This window comes from Neophocaena asiaeorientalis, unplaced genomic scaffold, assembly GCF_003031525.2.
Source record: "Neophocaena asiaeorientalis asiaeorientalis breed wild unplaced genomic scaffold, Neophocaena_asiaeorientalis_V1.1 scaffold296, whole genome shotgun sequence".
In the NCBI taxonomy this organism is placed as follows: domain Eukaryota; kingdom Metazoa; phylum Chordata; class Mammalia; order Artiodactyla; family Phocoenidae; genus Neophocaena; species Neophocaena asiaeorientalis.
In genome coordinates, this window is record NW_020175084.1 from 672,303 (window position 1) to 691,472 (window position 19,170).

General features: G+C 37.9%; 1 protein-coding gene and 1 pseudogene across 1 annotated transcript in view; both read right to left on the minus strand.

Annotated features, from left to right (window-relative positions):
* Positions 1 to 19,170, minus strand: part of CPE (carboxypeptidase E) — a 108,652-nt gene that overhangs the window by 13,317 nt on the left and 76,165 nt on the right. Inside the window, exons 2-5 of the mRNA XM_024764204.1 lie at positions 16,401 to 16,597; positions 14,477 to 14,644; positions 5,382 to 5,499; positions 3,774 to 3,956 (exon numbers count right to left, since the gene is read on the minus strand). Coding sequence (XP_024619972.1) covers positions 3,774 to 3,956; positions 5,382 to 5,499; positions 14,477 to 14,644; positions 16,401 to 16,568 — 637 coding nt within the window. The 5' untranslated portion in view covers positions 16,569 to 16,597. The remainder of the gene's footprint in view (positions 1 to 3,773; positions 3,957 to 5,381; positions 5,500 to 14,476; positions 14,645 to 16,400; positions 16,598 to 19,170) is intronic.
* LOC112412498 (ubiquitin-conjugating enzyme E2 K pseudogene) lies at positions 18,095 to 18,748 on the minus strand (annotated as a pseudogene).

Here is a 19,170-nt window from a genome sequence, read left to right on the forward strand (position 1 = left end):
TTAACACCAATCCTTATCAAACTCTTCCAAAAAACTGAGGAGGAGGGAACACTCCCAAACTTTTTTTACAAGTCCAGCATTATGCTGATTCCAAAGCCAGATAAGGACACTATGGGAAAAGAAATTACAGGCTAATTATCATGATGAATACAGATGCAAAATTTCTCAACAAGACACTAGCAAACTGAATTTAACAGTACATTAAAAAAAAGTCATATACCATGACTTTTATCCCTAGGATGCAAGGATGGTTCAACATACACAAATCAACAAATGTAATATACTGCATTAATAGAATGAAAGATAAAAATGATATCATCATCTCAAAATATGCAGAAAAAGCATTTGAAAACATTCAGCATTTTTTCATGATAAAAACCCTCAACAGATTGGGTATAAAAAGAACATATCTTAACATAATAAAGTCCATATATGACAACACCACAGCTAACATCATACTCAATGGTGAAAGATTTAAAGCTTTTCCTCTAAGATCAAGAACAAGACAACGGTGCCTACTCTCACCATTCCTATTCAACATAGTGCTAGAAGTTCTAGCCGGAGAAATGAGGCAAGAAAAATAAATAAAAGACACCCAAGTTGGAAAGGAAGAAGTAAAATTATCTCTGTCTGTAACAATATGATCTTATGTATAGAAAACCCTAGAGACTCCACAAACACACACACACAAAGAAAAAAAAAACTGTTGGGACTAATAAAATATTTCATAAAAGTTGCAGGATACCAAATCATCATACAAAGATAAGTTGCATTTCTATATGTTAATAACAAACTATCCAAAAAACATATAAAGAAATCAATCTCATTTACAATAGCATCAAAAACAATAAAATACTTAGGAATAAATTTAACCAAGGAGATGAAAGAGCTGTACACTGAAAACTATAAGACATTGATAAAAGAAATTGAAGAAGATACAAAGATAATGGAAAGATATCCAATGTTCATAAATTTAATATTGTTAAAACGTCCATACCACTCAAAGCTATCTATAGATTCAATACAATCCCTATCAAAATTCCAATGGAATTTTTCACAGAGATGGGGGAAAAAAACAATCCTAAGGTTCATATAGAGCCACAAAAGACAATGACTAGCCAAAGCAATCTTGAAAAAGAAGAACAAAGCTGGAGGCATCACACTTCCTGATTTCAAACTATACTACAAAGCTAAAATAATGAAAACAGTAATTGTACTGGTATAAAAACAGACACACAGACCACTGTAATAGAATCAAGAGCCCAGAAATAAACCCTGATATATACACTCAACTAATACTTGACAACAGAGCCAAGAATACTAAATGGGAATAAGACACAGTCTCTTTAATGAAAAGTTTTGGGAAAAATGGATACACATGTGCAAAAGAATGAAATTGGACTTTTATCTTATGCTATACACCAATATTAATTCCAAATGGATTAAAGGCTTAAATGCAAGACCTGAACTGTAAAGCTCCTAGGAGAAAACAGAGACAAAGCTCCCAATACTGGTCTTAGTAAAGTTTTTTGGGTATGACACCAAAAGCACAAGCAACAAAAGCAAAAATTAATAAGTGGGATTGCATCAAACTGAAAGCTTCTGCACAGCAAAGGATATGGTCAACAAAATGAAAAGGCAACTTAAGGAATGGGAGAAAGTATTTGTAAATCATATATTGCATAAGGAGTTAATATCCAAAATACATAAGGAACTTATACAACTCAACATCAAAAAGAACCAAACAACCGGATTAAATAATGGGCAGAAGACCTGAATAGACATTTTTCCAAAGAAGACACACAGGTGGCCTACAGGCACATGAAAAGATGCTCAACATCGTTAGTCATCAGAGAAATGCAAATCAAAACCAAACTGAGGGCTTCCCTGGTGGTGCAGTGGTTGAGAGTCCGCCTGCCGATGCGGGGGACACGGATTCGTGCCCCGGTCTGGGAAGATCCCACATGCCGCTGAGCGGCTGGGCCCATGAGCCATGTCCGCTGGGCCTGCGCGTCCGGAGCCTGTGCTCCGCAACGGAAGAGGCTACGGCAGTGAGAGGCCCGCGTACCGCAAAGAAAAAACAAAAAAAAACTGAGATATTACCTCACACCTGTCAGAATGGCTATCATCAAAAATAACACAAATAACAAATGTTGACAACGATGCAGAGAAAAAGGAACCCTCCAACACTGTTGTTGGGAATTTAAATTGGTGCAGCCAGTGTGAAAAACATTTTGAAGGTTTCTGAAAAAACTAAAAATAGAACTACCATACAGCCCAGCAATTCCACTCCTGAGTATATATCCGAAAAAAACAAAAACACTAATTCAAAAAGTTACATGCACCCCAATGTTCATAGCAGCATTATTTACAATTGACAAGATATGGAAGCAACCTAAGTGTCCATCAACAGATCAATGGATGAAGATGTGGTATATTTACACAATGCAATACTACTTAGCTATAAAACAGAATGAAATTTTGCCATTTACAGCAACACGGATGGAGTTGGAGGGTATTATGCCCAGTGAAATAAGTCACACAGAGAAAGATAAATACTGTATGATATCACTTATATGTGGAATCTAAAAAATAAAGCTGTGACTATAACAACAACAAAACAGACTCACAGACATAGAGAACAAACTAGTTGTTACCAGTGGGGAGAGGGAAGTGGGGGGCAAGATAGGGGTAGATGATTAAGAGGTACAATTACTATATATAAAATAAGCTACAAGGATATATTGTATAGCACAGGGAATACAGCCAATACTTTATAATAACTATAAATAGAGTACAACCTTTAAAAATTGTGAATCACTATGTTGTACACCTGTAACTTATATAATACTGCATATCAGCTATACCTCAATTTTTTAAAAAAACAGAATAAACATATATCAGAAAGAAAAAATCTGGAAGAATATTTTTCTCAGGGCATAATTCAACTAAAAAAAAAAAGCATATTAAACAAACCAAAATCCTATAATTAGCCACTGCTGCTACTGTCCTAAATTCTCTTTTCACTTCCAGGTAGGCCACAGAAAATTGTTCTTAGGCAGAGGAAAAAAAAATCAGTATCTTTACATTTCACTCTTCATCCTTGGTAGAGGCAATATTACACAACTATGAGTGATCCAGGTAGCCCGAAAAATGAGAGCTCTTCAAAAAATGAGAGCTCTTCAAAGTCCATGCTAGATTGCCACATGAGCTGCCTTGGTGTCTAGAGATGCTTCCTCCAGCTGTGCTGAGGTGGGCTTTTCCCTTTTCAGACCCAATAAAAGGTGAAGTGCTTCCTGATCTAATAATAGTGTTTACTGCAGCAGTGAATACAAAATAAACATTCCACATGAAGTGAAATTTTTTAAATAAAAACAAACGGTATGTGGACCAAGATATACTAAAGGCCAAAGCCAGCCCTCTAAAATATACATTTACCTACAATCGAAGCATGACTAACATATAACCGGGATGGTATCTTATTCCCTAAGGCCAGAATTTGAAAAGTAGGGTAATTAACAATATTCAATCTATATCTTCCCAGCGGATGTCTTCAGTTCGTTTACTACACCTCTTCAATTAGCATCTTGATTCTTAAAAATCAACAAAAAACTGTAATAGCAATCATTCATGCAGAAAGTGGACTAATTTTAATGGATGAACTATAGGTTCAGTCTATTTCTTAATGATTGAAGATTGAAGTTTCCCTAAATGTGAACGGTAATTATTTTTTAAAAGCCACTAATCACATAAAGAGCGAAAGGGAAACTCGCCTCCAGGCACGCTGTACCACGCTGCGCCGTTGGTCGTTCCTTCAATGAAGCTGCTGTCGTCATCATTCTTGCGACACGGGGGCCGATCCGGGTCCGACATGGGGGGGTTGAAGGACGAGTACGCCCGAGCCAAACTTTGGAAGATGTCATCATCTGGACAGGAGCTGTATTCATGAGCACTACCTGGAAAATAAACCCACAAGACTAAAGAAACTGACACAGGCTGAGGAACACTGTGTTTTCTGAAGAGTGATTTGGTGTTGATCTCTTGCTGACGTATTTTTTAGCTATATCACTATGGGAAAGGAGTGAAGGTTTACGTACTCAACAATTACACCTTAGTTTTTAGGTTGTATAACGTCCACTTCTAATACCACAAAGCAGAAACTGGGTAGAATGTACATTCTGCTTATGAATTGAAAGCTTCACAAGAAAAGGTGACAAGTTCATAGTAAATTGGACTTGGGAAGACAGCAAGGAGATTTCCATTGTTAACTCCACAGGGAGTATGAACCACTCTCACACATATTTTTCAGTATCTAAATTTACAGTTTTAAAAAATCTCCTATGTGTATTACTGAAATAAATATTTTAGTACACGGTATTCTTATTCTGTATTATCAACTATGCCAGTCCTTTAAATTTCCAGCTATTGACAAACCACAAAATCTCCAAATTTTAAGGATGTTTTACCAAAGACTCTTCAAAACTCAGTTTCCAATACCTACAGTTATCCTGTGTTTACAAAGACCTAACTTTTCAAAGTCTCCTAAGAATCCATTCAAAGCAGGAAATTTCCTGGAACAACAAAAATTAAGCTGATAATATCTATCTGGCTAAAGTTTGCTGTGCTTAACTAAAACTAGTTAGAGCTTAACTAAAACTAGTTAAAGGAAACCAAAGCATCACTTCCCTTCCCTGACACCACCAAGAAACAGTTCCAAATGCAGAAGTGGGGGCTTCCCTGGTGGCGCAGTGGTTGAGAGTCCGCCTGCCGATGCAGGGGACGCGGGTTTGTGCCCCGGTCCAGGAAGATCCCACATGCCGTGGAGCGGCTGGGCCCGTAAGCCATGGCCGCTGAGCCTGCGCATCCGGAGCCTGTGCTCCGCAACAGGAGAGGCCACAACAGCGAGAGGCCCACGTATCGAAAAAAAAAAAAAAAACCCACAAATGCATAAGTGTGAGTGCACAAAAAGACACATGCAGAGATGTATATGGGCCCTGATGGAGCGCCAAAAGGCTGCCTCCATTTTTAAGCTACCTTGTACATAAACCTACATAAATTCCATTACTCCTCCATTTTACCAGAGTCCAAGAGTGACCCAAGTTCATGACTTCTGTTTTCTCCCTTTCTCTTCTCTAAGTATTCAGTCAAGATCATGTTTCTCTTCACCTAAACTTTTTTTTTTAATTTATAGTCTTTTTCTGCCAGATATATATGCCAATACCACATGAAATAGGGGATATTCCAGTTCAGTAGATGTATTTCTACAGGCAAAATCATTGAATGACCGGTCCCTTAAAAGAATATTACAGAAATCATCCAATAAACTCTTGTAAACGAACTGTAAACCTTGAACCAATTAGAGAAGCAGGAAGGACACCTACCGCTCCGTGTCTCATCATATGGGTAATTAGCCACAAGGTCTCCTCCATGAAGATTGGCCGAAAGCACAAAAGGAATATCCATAATCCAATGAATGACAGCCTTGGTCTCAGGAGCAAGCTGTATTAAAGATTAGAGATTAAAAGGATTCTAAATGTGGCAGTCATTGGTGGGATCACTTGACAGAAAAGACATAGAAAAGGTAAAAACAACAACAAGAACCAAAAACAACAACTGAAAGCTGGTCATATTCCAAGCACTCTGTGATTGTTTTCGTAGAAAGAAAGGAGCAGCATTCCCCATCTCTATCTTTCTCAGACTTATAAAAAATATTTCAATTTCCTTGAAAGTTCTACTTAAAAGCTGCCAGCTTTTCTTTCTTTGTAACGTGAAAAACAGCATACAAATCACTTACAAATTTGGGCACAACTCCATCTGATCTTTGTTAATAATAATTAAGGATAAGACAAGGAGAAAAGAAAATAGCTGAGCCGCAGAACAGGGTTCTTTCTCTGTGGCGGTGCAACTGAAGAAACATGGTTGATTTTCCTTCCAATTTTTGCTTACTATTTTTCCAATTCCCTTCAACTACTTTAAATATTTTTCCTAAGAAAAACATTAAATTGGGTCTCTTCCAGATTTCACCATCAAATAGTTTACTTTGGGATGATCACCTTAAATTTTAAAACAAAGGCAAAAGTTTCAGGAATTTATGTTGTCTTTTGAATGATTCACAGCCCCTCATACCTTGGAAGCAAAACAAAGGAGGAACGAAATGTATACCAAAGAATTAAACTGAGCCAAAAGCTTGATACTTTTATGTGATGAGTTTTTAATAGCAACTAGGAAGACTCTCAAACTACCAAGTACCTCTCTGATTTAAAAAAAAGAAAGCTTTTTACTGGAGATGTGATTCATATTGTTCTTTGGGACAGAATAACTAAAAGCATCAGTAGGTTTTGATGGTTATAATTAGATCTTGTATTTGTATGTCTCCGTTCAGTTTATGAATAGCTCTCACATACACTATTTTATTGAGCTTCACAACACCCCCATTTGATAGGGGATATACATCCCCATTTTGCAGGGGAGAATCTGAGAGTTGGGAGTGTTAATGACGTGTCCAAGTTCAGACATTTAAGATTCAAACCCAGTATATAAACTATAGAGCCCACATTATTTTCAGTATGTCAGCTTTAATGTATCAAAACTATCCTATTTTTCATGTAGGCTACGCCTAATTGTGGAAAAGTGTGATTGTGATTTAGAATAGGACATTGTCTTTATTATTTGTTTGGTTTATCTTATTCTCACTATAAAAAAATATGTTCATTGTAAAAAATGTAGAGGAGATAAACACAAAGGAAATTAATATCATTTATATACCATTTTGTATGCCACCTATTTTGCTCAACAGATAACACTTTTTCATGTCACTGAATTATTATTTTAATGGCTGAGTAGTATCCAACATATGGACATATTCTTAAACATGGAACAAATAACAGCTAATACTTACTAAACATTTTCTGTGTGACACACTGAATTTTCACATCCACCCTATGAGATAGGGACTGCACATACCCCCATTTTACTGATGCGTAAAGTGAGACACAGAGAAGTCGGGGAATAGCGTGAGGCCACCTCATTGGGAGTAGTAGGACTGGACTCAAACCCAGCAGTATGGCTCAGAGCTACTACACGAGCACTAGGGACCTCCGCTTGGTGGAAGAGGAGGAGAAAATAGGAAGATGTTGGTCAAAGGGTACAAACTTTCAGTTACAGAACGAATTAGCTCTGGGAATCTAATGTATCCCCAGATGACTTAATAATACTGTATTGTGTACTTGAAATTTTCTAAGAGAGTAGGTCACAAGCGTTCTCAACACAAAAGAAAAAAGATAACTATGGGAGGTGATGGATGTGTTAATTAGCTTGATTGTGGTGACCATTTCACAGCATATACGTATATCAAATCATCACACTGTACATCTTAAATCTATACAATTTTTATGTGTCAATTATACTTCAATAAAGCTGTGGGGGGTGGATCGCCAATTGCTGGGTATTGACTTGTTTACTATGAAAAAAAAGTGCTGTGAACACACTTGTAGCTGCACTCTTTGTGCAGATCCACATTTTTTTAAGGGAAATTTCCCTAGAAATGGAAAGAATTGACCAAAAACTAAGCACATTTAGAAAAAAAATTTTAAATGTATTCCAGACTGCACCCTTGAAAGATACAACAATATACCCAGCAACACTATAATAAACCTGTCATTTGTAGTTACTCTTACCAACATGGGATATATGTTTTTTAAGTCTATCACTTTGATACATGACAAATAGAATTTTTTTAATTTTCATTCTTTGATTAATAAAACTAGATCAGTTTTTTATATGTTTAGTGACCATTTAGGTTTATTCTTTGGTGACATGTTTATACATGGTTTAACTGATTTTTCTATTGAAATGCATATTTTCTTATTAATTTGCAAGAGTTGTTTATTTATTAAAAACATTAACCCTCTAACTACTACATATTATAGATATTTTCCAAGTTTCTTATTTGCCTTTCAAATTTAATAATAATAATAATTAAAATATAAAACATTAAGATATTTATGTTGTCAAATCTACTGATCTTTTTTCATGGTCTTGTCCTTTGCTTTTATATTTCATTCCTTTATTCAAAAACTATTAAGCAGCCACCATATGCCAATTTTCTATACTGGGATTTAGAAAGTTCTATCCCACTCCAAAAATGACAAATTTACCAAAGTTTTCTTTTACTAGGTTCATACTTTTTATATTTAAGTCATAATACATCTAGATTTTATTTTGATCTATGCTAATATTTGTGAGATGGATTTGTCTCAATTCCATTTATTGAATAATCTATTCTTTCCATAATAATCTGAAACACTCCCTTTTCGTAAACTAAATTCTTATATACACTTAAATTTGTTTCTAAAGTTTAAATTAATTTAAATCAAATCCAGTTTAAATTTTAATTTAAATCAACTTTAAAATAACTAATATAGGACAATTTAATCAAAAAATCTATAACATTTATGCTTTTTTGCAACGAATTTACTGTTTATTAGGCTCGATTGCTCAAGAATGGCATTAATATTATATGATATGGGTTTGTCACACATTCTTCTATAATATTCTGTTCAGAAGTTTTTCTTTTACTGCTGAATTTCTTGTCAGTCCTCTTGTTTGTACATCTGCCCCATCTTCCCTGTTTATTCAAAACCCAGTGATTGGCTCTGACAAATATTTCACTGAGTTCAGACGAGACAGAAATCTCTGTGGTTTGGAAAATCACTAAGGATTTCAGGAAGGAGGTGGAACTTCACAATGTCTCGGGGGAAAAATAAGGTAGATTTGGATAGAGAAGCAAGCAAATACTCCCTGGAGTGAAGGATAGGTTTGAATGTGAGCTCAGGAGGCAACACCATTCTGCGGCAGACTGTACTCTTGTATTTATTATTCACCTGAAAAGGTTCAAAATGGCATGTTTCCATATATTTATATGTTGATTCATGTGTAAGAAATAATTTTGAAGGACACATACCAAAATGTTAATGGTGGTCATTTAAGAATGCTGGGTAATGGGTTATTTTTCTGCTTATTTATATTTGCTTTATCTTTTTGTTTATAATAAAATATTAATTTTTTAATAAAAAAGTTTTTAAAGAAAATGTTTTTTGAAGCAAATTTAAAGATACAGTCCTGAAATGACACACGCCACAACATAAATGATCCTTGAAAACATGCTCAGTGAAACAAGCCAGGCACAAAAGACCACATATTATATGATTCCACTCATATGAAGTGGCCAGAACAAGAAAGTCCATAGAAACAGAAAGCAGATTAGTGGTTTAAGGCTGGAATGGGGGTGGAGGGATAGTGGGGTGATAGCTAAAGGGTATGGGGTTTCTTTCTGAGATGATAAAAATATTCCGAAACTGTGTGGTATTGGTTGCTCATTACCTGTGAATGTACTAAAAACCACTGAATTGTACACTTCACATGGGTGAGTTGTATGGTATGTAAATCATATCTCAACAAAGCTGTTTTTTTAAAAGAGAAAAAGAAAAAAAAAGATACAGTCCTGAATACACAAAGTCGTATGTGGCTATTAGGTTTAGCCTACTGTTAGTTCCTATACATACACTATTGCTAACATTCATGTTACTAGATGTTCAAAAGCAAGCAAGCAAACTCCACAATTTGATAAGTTGAACTCATTTCTCTTTGACTATTAATAGAGTCTTTTAGGCTGACTAAATGCTGAAATCTCCTGGGTATTGTAATCACATATTTAACTAATCCATAGAGAAGGCTTTGGAGCACCTCTTAGATGGAGCCCTTAACAGAATCCAGAGCCAATTATGACCTATCTTTAAAACTTCCATTTAAAGTACTGTAAATATGGGCTTCCCTGGTGGCACAATGGTTGAGAGTCTGCCTGCCAATGCAGGGGACACGGGTTCGTGCCCCAGTCCAAGAAGAAATGTTATGCTCTATAAGTAGATGGCTTTGGCTCTTAAAATATATCAAAGCTATATTTATTCCATTTTCTTCACCAGTCTAGCCATTAAAGACAAGTATTTAATATAGTTATTTGATTTAATCACTCTGTTTCCATGCAGTCCAAGCCAAGGCTCATGTACCGAGCCCAGATAATAGTGGAAGTGACCAGGCTGAAGAGCTTGAGAGCAGATGAGAAATGACTTAGCAGGAAGAACTCTGGGGAGCAGGAGAGACCTTGTATTCAGAGAGGTTCGGAAGAGCAAGGAGAGCCTCTGGAGGACTTGGTAAAATGTAAGTTCCTCTCTATCGCTCATTCCCATAGCATATACACCCCAGGCTTCTTGATTCAGCAATCACAGGAATCTACAGTTTTTAAAATTGACGTACAGTTGATGTGCAATATTACATAAGTTTCAGTGTACAACATAGTGATTCACAATTTTTAAAGGTTATACTCCATTTGTAGCTATTATAAAATATTGGCTATATTGCCTGTGCTGTACAATATATCCTTGTAGTTTACTTATTTATACATAGTAGTTTACCTCTTAATCCACGACCCTTATCTTGCCCCTCCCCCTTCCCTGTAACCACCAGTTTGTTCTCGATATCTGTGAGTCTGCTTCTTTTTTGTTATATTCACTAGCCTGTTCTTTTTTTAGATTTCACCTACAAGTGATATCATACAGTATTTATCTTTCTCTTGTCTGACTTATTTCACTTAGCCTAATGCCCTCCAAGTCTATCCATGTTGTTGCAAACGGCAAAATTTCATTCTCTTTTATGGCTGAGTAATATTCCACTTATATATGTACCACATCTTCTTTATTCATTCCTCTGTTGATGGACACTTAGGTTGCTTCCATATCTTGGCTGTTGTAAATAAGGAATCTGTATATTTAACCCCTGATTCCTACAACCATAGAGATTTTAAAACCACTCTAAGGAAACAGGGAACAGATTGGTGGGTGCCAGAGGCAGGAGGCTGGGGGTGGATGAAATAGGTGGGGAGTCAAAAGTACAGACATCCAGTTAAACAATAAATAAGTCCTAGGCATGCCATGTACAGCATAGAGTAGATAGTTAATAATACCGTACTGTATATTTGAAAGTTGCTAAGAGAGAAGATCTTACAAGTTCTCCCCGCAAGAAAAAAAATGTGTAACTGTGTATGGTGATGGATGTTAACTAGACTTATTATGGTGATCATTTCACAATATATAAAATATCAAATCATTATGTTGTACACCTCAAATTAAATAATGCTATAAATTATATCTCAGTAAATACACACACACACACACACACACACACACACACACACACACACACACATACCTACATACACACACACCACTACAAGGCCAAGAAGGCAAAGTGAGAAAGGGGTGATGTGTAATAACATTAATGAAATATCTACTATGTATCTTGTACTGGGCTGGGTCCAAACCCTATCTGTGTCTAATTGACAAAGATGGAAAAAGGAGATGAGCCAGACATGGGCAATATCATCCCGTGATTTAAGCAGGTTTACTGAAGATTTAGTAAAATGTAAACAAATCTTACTTCTGTTCCAGAAAAGAGACTAAAATTTAACTTTTATGCATTTTTTTAATTTTACCTTTACCCAGAAAAAGTATTGACATTGAGACTACTTAAAATAAAAGCTCTAATTTCTTAAAAGTGCCTTGAACAAGCATCATTTTTAAAAAGTATTGCTTAAACTAGAAATATGAAAACATCTAACATAAATATTATACAAGTCCCATTGAGAAAGAGGAAGGCAGTGCTGGCTGAAAATGAAGGTACTTACATGAAGGCTGCTAATCTCATATCCTGTCAACGTGAGTTTATTTCACAATTCTTCTATGATAGGTGACAGGAATTCTTTCTCTCATTTCTTAGTTTTAACAGACAGCATGGGCAAGGGGGAAGGTTTGGGCTGATACCCACACTGGGCTTCCAGAACAGTTTTTCATTTCAGTCTTAGGCCTCACAGGTCATCACACAAGACTACCCTCTTTTCCCCTCTAATTACCCCTGCCCTTTGCTTTTCCAGCTCTCCCTTCTCCAGGGAAAGATGGTTTAGGGGCTGAGAAACTGCAAATCTGTGACTCAGAAACAGGAGTGTTGGGGCTTCCCTGGTGGCACAGTGGTTGAGAATCTGCCTGCCAATGCAGGGGACACGGATTCGAGCCCTGGTCTGGGAAGATCCCACGTGCCGTGGAGCAACTAGGCCCGTGAGCCACAACTACTGAGCCTGCGCATCTGGAGCCTGTGCTCTGCAATAAGAGAGGCCATGACAGTGAGAGGCCCACGCACTGCGATGAAGAGTGGCCCCCGCTCGCCGCAGCTAGAGAAAGCCCTCGCACAGAAACGAAGACCCAACACAGCCAAAAATAAATAAATTAATTAATTAATTAAAAAAAAAAAAAGAAACAGGAGTGTTTAAGTGAGTCACTTATCAAGTTCTGCCAAAATCCTCAGCCCCTGGCAGCCCTTTTCACAGACCAGTCCCCACTTATAGGCTCAGTCCAGGTTTCTGGGATGAACTTTAAATACAGGCAGGAGAATTTGAAGAATTTTAGACCAATAAGCTGAGACTCCCTCTCTCCTGGATCCTCTACACAGTGTCCCAGCCACGTGCTGAGTGCGTGTCTGGAACTCCAGCAGCTGGTGTTGCGATCTGCTTGCCAGGCTGGACTGCACTCATTCATAATAGGCTTCAAGCCTACTATGAGTCAGACTCAAATAGGAATTCTAATTCCTGTAATCAAGGGACTGAAATCTAGAATCAAAGAAAAACAGCTGTGTAAACAAATAATAATATAACATCTATAAAGTTCTATACAACTATAAGCACCAGACTGGAAATATATATAAAGAACATAAAGGCAGGCTCAACAGGATCTGTCTGGAGGAGGAGAGGAAGGCTTCACAGAGGAGGTGACATGGAAGGAAAGGGAAGAGCACTGTGAACATAAAGTTAGTAGAAGACAGTATGCTTAGGGAGTACATGGCATATCAAAGCCAGATTAAAGAGTGGCTGAGCTGGCAGCTGCCAGCAGCCAAGGGAAATTTGAATGGCCCTGGAACTGTAATAAAATGGAGACACCGTCTTTTCCAAGCTCTCACTTAGGAAAAATACTAGAAGAAGCTGATAAGCCAGAGTTGAATTGCCTGGAAAGACACAAGACGCAGTGGGGGCTGCCCCCAGCAGTCCTTGCCATTCCTCTGTGATGGGCTCGCCTCCCCTCTGTGGAACTGAAAATAGTGTTCAAACCCAGTGTTTAGTGGGTGTGTGCGTCCATCTGACCTTGTGGTCCATAACAGAGCACTGAGCAATGACGCTGACACAGCAGTAACAATTCCAGGTCCTGGCCTCCAGCACTTCACATGTACTGGCTCATCCAATCCTCATAACCTCACTATGGGCTGGATGCTACTGTCACGTCCACACTTCGGATGAAGGGGAGGAAGCACACAGCGGTTACAGAACTTTGCAAAACTCACACAGCAAGGACAGAACCAGAATTTGAAGCAAAGTGGCTGCCTCCAGAGCCTCCACACTAAACCATCACACTATTCTGACATTTTGAGTCTTTTCCTTTATCCTCTGGGCGGTGGAGACCCGGCAAGGTTAGGGTTTTTCAGCAATAGAGCAATACTTTGTGTATGAAGATCAATCTGGAGAAATTTGAGAAGACTGAATGGAGCTGGGAGAGGCTGAACCCCAAACAGGAATGGGGGCTCCCTTCCTCGTCAGAGCAAACCACAGGGCCTGAGTTGGCAGAGGAAGGAGAGGCTGAAAGGTGTCAGGAGGCCAAATCGCCAAGATCTGGTTACATGGGTGGTGAGTGGTGACAGAGACGGAAAAATCAAGGCTTTGACGATCAAGTAAATGAGAGAATAGTGTTTTCTTAGGGAATGATTTATTTCTGGTCATGCTGAGCTTGAGGCCCCAGCTGTCACCAGATAAAGGGACTCAGTGAGCAGGCAAAAGAGATCTGGGAGAATTTGTATAATGGACAACACTGAAGGTCCAGGAGAGGATGGAAACCCAAGGAGAGACAGGAGGGTAGCAGATGGGACCCTGAAGGCCAGCGTTCAGGCCAAGGCAGAAGAAGCAGGGAAAGAAACTGAGGAGTAGTTTGAAAGGTACTAGAAGAGGTAGGAGGAAGTGCAGTTGTGCAAGGCAGAAGAGGAGAAAGTTCTGGAAAATAAGGAAAAGTTCAACAAGGTGGAATGCTGTAGGAGTTGCTAATCAGATGTGCTGATAAAGGGCCTCTAAAGAGGCCAAAAAGACTTTCTAGACAACTGGGTTCTCCCTCCTACCCCTGTCCCTGCCTCCCACTCCCTAAACCCCTGACCACTTCTAGGGGCAGGACTAGTTTCCAGGCCCCAGGCGTCCCAGCCTTGACTTTCACAGCCATAGTGAACTATCCCATACAAGCTTTCACAACACTCCTGTGTTCTTCATTGTGATGAAGATAATAGACATCTTTCCTTAGGCTGGAGGACAGAACCCAGGAAAACCATACATGTTCTTTACCTTTGTGTTTTGATCCACAATTTTCTTCAGATTTTTCAACAGATGATTATTTGGACCACCTTCTTTCTCATTAACATAAACTATTCTGTCCAGGTCAGGAAAGTTCCGGTTCAGATCTATTCCCTGGGCATTGCTTCGACCCACGAACCAGTCCTTCAGCTCACCAGGCTGAAAAAAAAAAAAAAATCAGAGGAAAATAATCAGTTATTTATTATTATTGTTACCATCTATTTAAGGTCTTCATTAATGGTTTTTAAAATAATTTATTAAGATTATTCATTTCAACAATATCCTCCTACAATGGCATTTTCACTATCTTACTGATATACACATGAAAGTATCAGGTTTAAAGTATATATTATGGATATTTTGAAAATATTCTCAACGAACAATATTTTAAATGTCAATAATAATTTTATTTAAAAGATATTCAACATCAAACTGCAAAAAAAGTCCATGTGTGTTAGTAGTAGATGGCATGCCATCTCACAGCATGCCACTCTGTACTTGGTTTAAGTAAAATACTCACTGCCTCTGAAAACCACAGCAACTACTTCTAAATATTCAAAAGAATAAATTACTAAAGAAGGTTAGATGCTTAAAATGAGTTTAACATGAATTGTTTACATATTAATAATATACCTCTCTCTTACCGTCTTCATGAAAATATATGAGCTCTAGAACTTTTGTTTCAACTTTGTAAGTTGAAAATTTTTTGTTCAATTTGAAACCTTTCATTTCACTAATGATATAATCTGGAAATTTAATAAATTTCCAGAATATTCAGTTATATTCCATAATGTAGACTTTCTTGTTTTACTGTTAAATTTTACTAGATCTCTAATATAGAGATAATGCCCATATTCTTAAAGTCATGTAAACTCAGATACCTTAGACTGTGAGGAATCAAAACCTATAAGACAGAAAATAGCAATGACAGCTTTTTGTCTATCCTGTCTTACAGTTCTGAATATCACCTTAAAATAGTCAATAATTTAATTCTCTATGTTACTAGAATTTTTCTCTCATAACTTTAGAAATTATATCAATATTATACTTACAGAAATTCACTGGTCACTTGATCTTTTATTTTTAAGGTACAAAACAACTTCTTAATTATAGACTAACATACTAAATATATGCTTTAATATGTTAATATGGTATTTTATTTATCAGGTCGCTTGATCTTTTATTTTTAAGGTGAAAAACAACTTCTTAACTATAGATTAACATACTAAATATATGCTTTAATATGTTCCCGTAAAATAAGAAAATTATTTCAAACTCTAGAAAATAAAATGTCCTCCATCCCTGTCTAAACAAAAAGGGAGCACACTTAACTGTAAAAACATAATTACTTCCCAGCTTCTCTAACAGTTAAAATGTATTAAATTAATTTTGATTTGTAGATAGGAAGGTTTTGTTTTGATTTGTTTGTTTGTTTTTACTTTACACATCACATATAGATAAGGATTAAACATCAGTGAAACATTGGCCAAAAATCCTCATTCCTTGATTTCAGTAGAGGGCGCTATGATATCGCCTCATTCAGAGACAGCAATGGCCTCACTCTTCAATACATGGCAGTAGAGAGTTTTCAAACTTCTAGATTTTTAGGAAGAAATTTACCTAGTCACACACATGAATGAATAAATATGATTCATTTAACAACGAAAACAAAACATTAATTTAATATTGACTAACAAAATTTCTCATTCGCAATCTCTGCTGAAGAAACCCTCGCCCACCATCCCTTACCTTCTGCACTTTTTCCTCACCAGCAAATTAAACACCATATCACTTATACCCGCCCCTCCACTATCTGTAAGCTTCATGTAAGCGTATATTCCTTATATGTGAGCATATATGTACAAACCATAAAAAAAAAGCAAGCATGCCCTGTTGTGAGCTGGCCCACACCCACCTGAGATGCTGCCTTCTCAAAGCCATCAGGGTTGAGAGAGGGCATGATGTGGATCCGGGTGTTGTGGATCAGCTGGACGATTGTCTCATTCCCCTTTTGGTATTCGTTGCACAGGTACTGGGCCAGGAAAACCAGCAGTTCCCGTCCAACAGCCTCATTGCCATGCATATTCCCAATGTATTTAAATTCAGGCTCACCTAAAAGCGCAAAAATAGATAGTATGGAGACTTTTTCTATCGCACCAAAGAGAAGGCAAATGACATATAGTGTAAAAAGTATTGTCTAGTTACCAATTTATTACACACAGCTGATAACTTCTTTGCCCTCCACAGTTGATGCCTAAGAAATCTGCACTAAAAATAAAATACTCCAAATGCCCCTCTGTCCTTCTAGTTCTCTCTCCCCAGCTTCCCACTTGTTATGCAGTGAATTATGCCCCCCAAAATCATAGGTTGAAGCCCTAAGTACCAATGTGACTGTATTTGGAGATAAGACCTTTAAGGAGGTAATTAAGGTTAAATGAGGTCATAATCCAGAAGGATTGTTGTCCTTATAAGAAGAGGAAGAGACACCAAAGATTCTGTCTCTCTCTCTCCACATGCATGAATAAAAGGCCATATGAGGACGCCTCAGGCAGGCAGCTGCCTGCAAGTCAGGAAGAGAGGCCTCATCAGAAACTAACACTGCAGGTGCCTTGACCTTGGACTTCCAGCTTCCAGAACTGTGAGAAAATAAGTGTCTGTTGTATTTTGTTATGGCAGCCCGAGCAGACAAATACACACCCCCCCCATGTGCATCCTACCATTAAACAGTGAACTTTCATGTTTTCTTATTTAGTCCCCACCAAACAGCTAAAAATAGGTATTCTTACCCATCTGTATTTTAAGGTGAGCAAACTAAAGTTCAGACTGCTTGAGAGGCCTGACTTCAGTTACAAAGCCAATGAACCCAGGATGCAAATGCTGGTCTTCTCATTTAGTTAAAAATCTACTTTTTTTTCATTCTTTTTTAAACCATAGTGACTAAAAGCATTAACTTCTAGAGCCAGACTGGGTAGTTTCAAATCCTGGCACCAATTCTTACTGGCTGGCCTCAAGTAGTTACTTCAGCTTTCTGTGGCTCTGTTTCCCCATTTATAAATGAGATCCTAGATTCTACCTCATAAGGTTATTATAAAGTTAAATAATGAGTGTCAGTGCTTAGAACAGTGCCTGGCAAAAAACAGTGCTATGTGTTTGCTATTTTTTTTAATATTATTATCATTACATCACATTGTCTTGTCATTGTAAGGTGCTTTACCATACATAATCTAGTTTTCTCTTTATAACAGCCCACTAAAATACAGGAGACAGATAGTTTTATTATCATTATTGTAGAAATGCAGCCAAAGAGGATATTTTGCTGAAGGCCCCAGAATTCAAACATAAATCATGCTGCCTATCCCACTGCATTTTAGGAGGAGTAATAAAATTGCAGAGCATGGCAGCAAAATAATCTTTTTTTTTAATTTACAGAGACGTTTAATTAGCTTTATTTACAGAGCAGAGATTATTTTGTCTCCAATGGTGCCTAGATAACATCATTAGGCAAGCATGCCAGTTTAAAAGAAATCTATGCAGAATCCTAAAAATAGCAGACGTTGACGCTCCTCAAGAAGGGTCAAGCTTGACTCTATCAGCAGCTCTATGTCTCAGTTACTCAGAAGCAATTCTTGTTGCAGTCTCTACATCCCAAGATTTTGAAGACAAGGCCACTATTACTGCATTCCTATCAAAGCCCATAGCACACAGGTTTTCTATTTTTTTGGTGTATTCTGGACTAGAAACTGGTGCTCCAGCATACACATGTGCCCCAAGTCGAGCTGTCTGTTTGAACATTTCGGGATTTTGTTTGTACTGATTTGCTACTACTGCATCTTGTGGATCTTCTGGTTCTGCAGCTGCCAGTAGTGCTTCTAATGACAATAATACCGTGCGGAGAGTCATTGCTGCTGCCCATTGATCTTTCAGGGTATCCAAACAAATAGCCCGTGTGATGGAACTAACATTAGGATGCCATATTTTAGTGATAAACCGGACCTTAGGGGGATTAAATGGATATGTTTCTGGTATTTTAATCTCTAGTTGATATCTTCCTCCTTCATATGGTGTGTCTGGAGGTCCTGCTATTTCTCCTCTTAATTCTGTAAAATTCTCATCTACAAGATCTACTTTAGTTTGATTTTTGCTCGTCTCCTCGCTCTTCAGCACCTCCTTGAACTCTGGCTTGATTCGCTGCACCGCGATGTTGGCCATGTCTCCGCCCGCAGCTGATTCGTACCCGCCTCCTCCGCCACCACTACGACCGCCGCCACCTCTTCCTCCACCGCCTCCTCCCTCGGCGATTCACACCCGAGCACACGAACGCTGCCAATACCACCCCTGCCGCCGCGCTCTCCTAAATGTGCAATCACCTCCGCACCCGGCCCCCAAAATCCAAAATAATCTTTATTAATCCTATTGTTCTGCTCCTTTCTGCTTCATCCATCCAAAAGACCCAATTTCTGCAGTGAACAAGATCCTCCCATTTACAAAATCACTAGGACTGCCCACCCCTGGTTAAAAAAAAGAAGTTGGAATTATCCTTCTCTTAGAAATATGTTACCTAAATATTCTTTGCATGAGATTTCTGGGTGTGTGATTTGAGTGACCGCCAGCTGCAGAAACCTTGTCCTGTGTGACCTCTCAGCCTGAGCTGAAGCTAATCTTAATCTAAGGATCAGGTGGGAGCA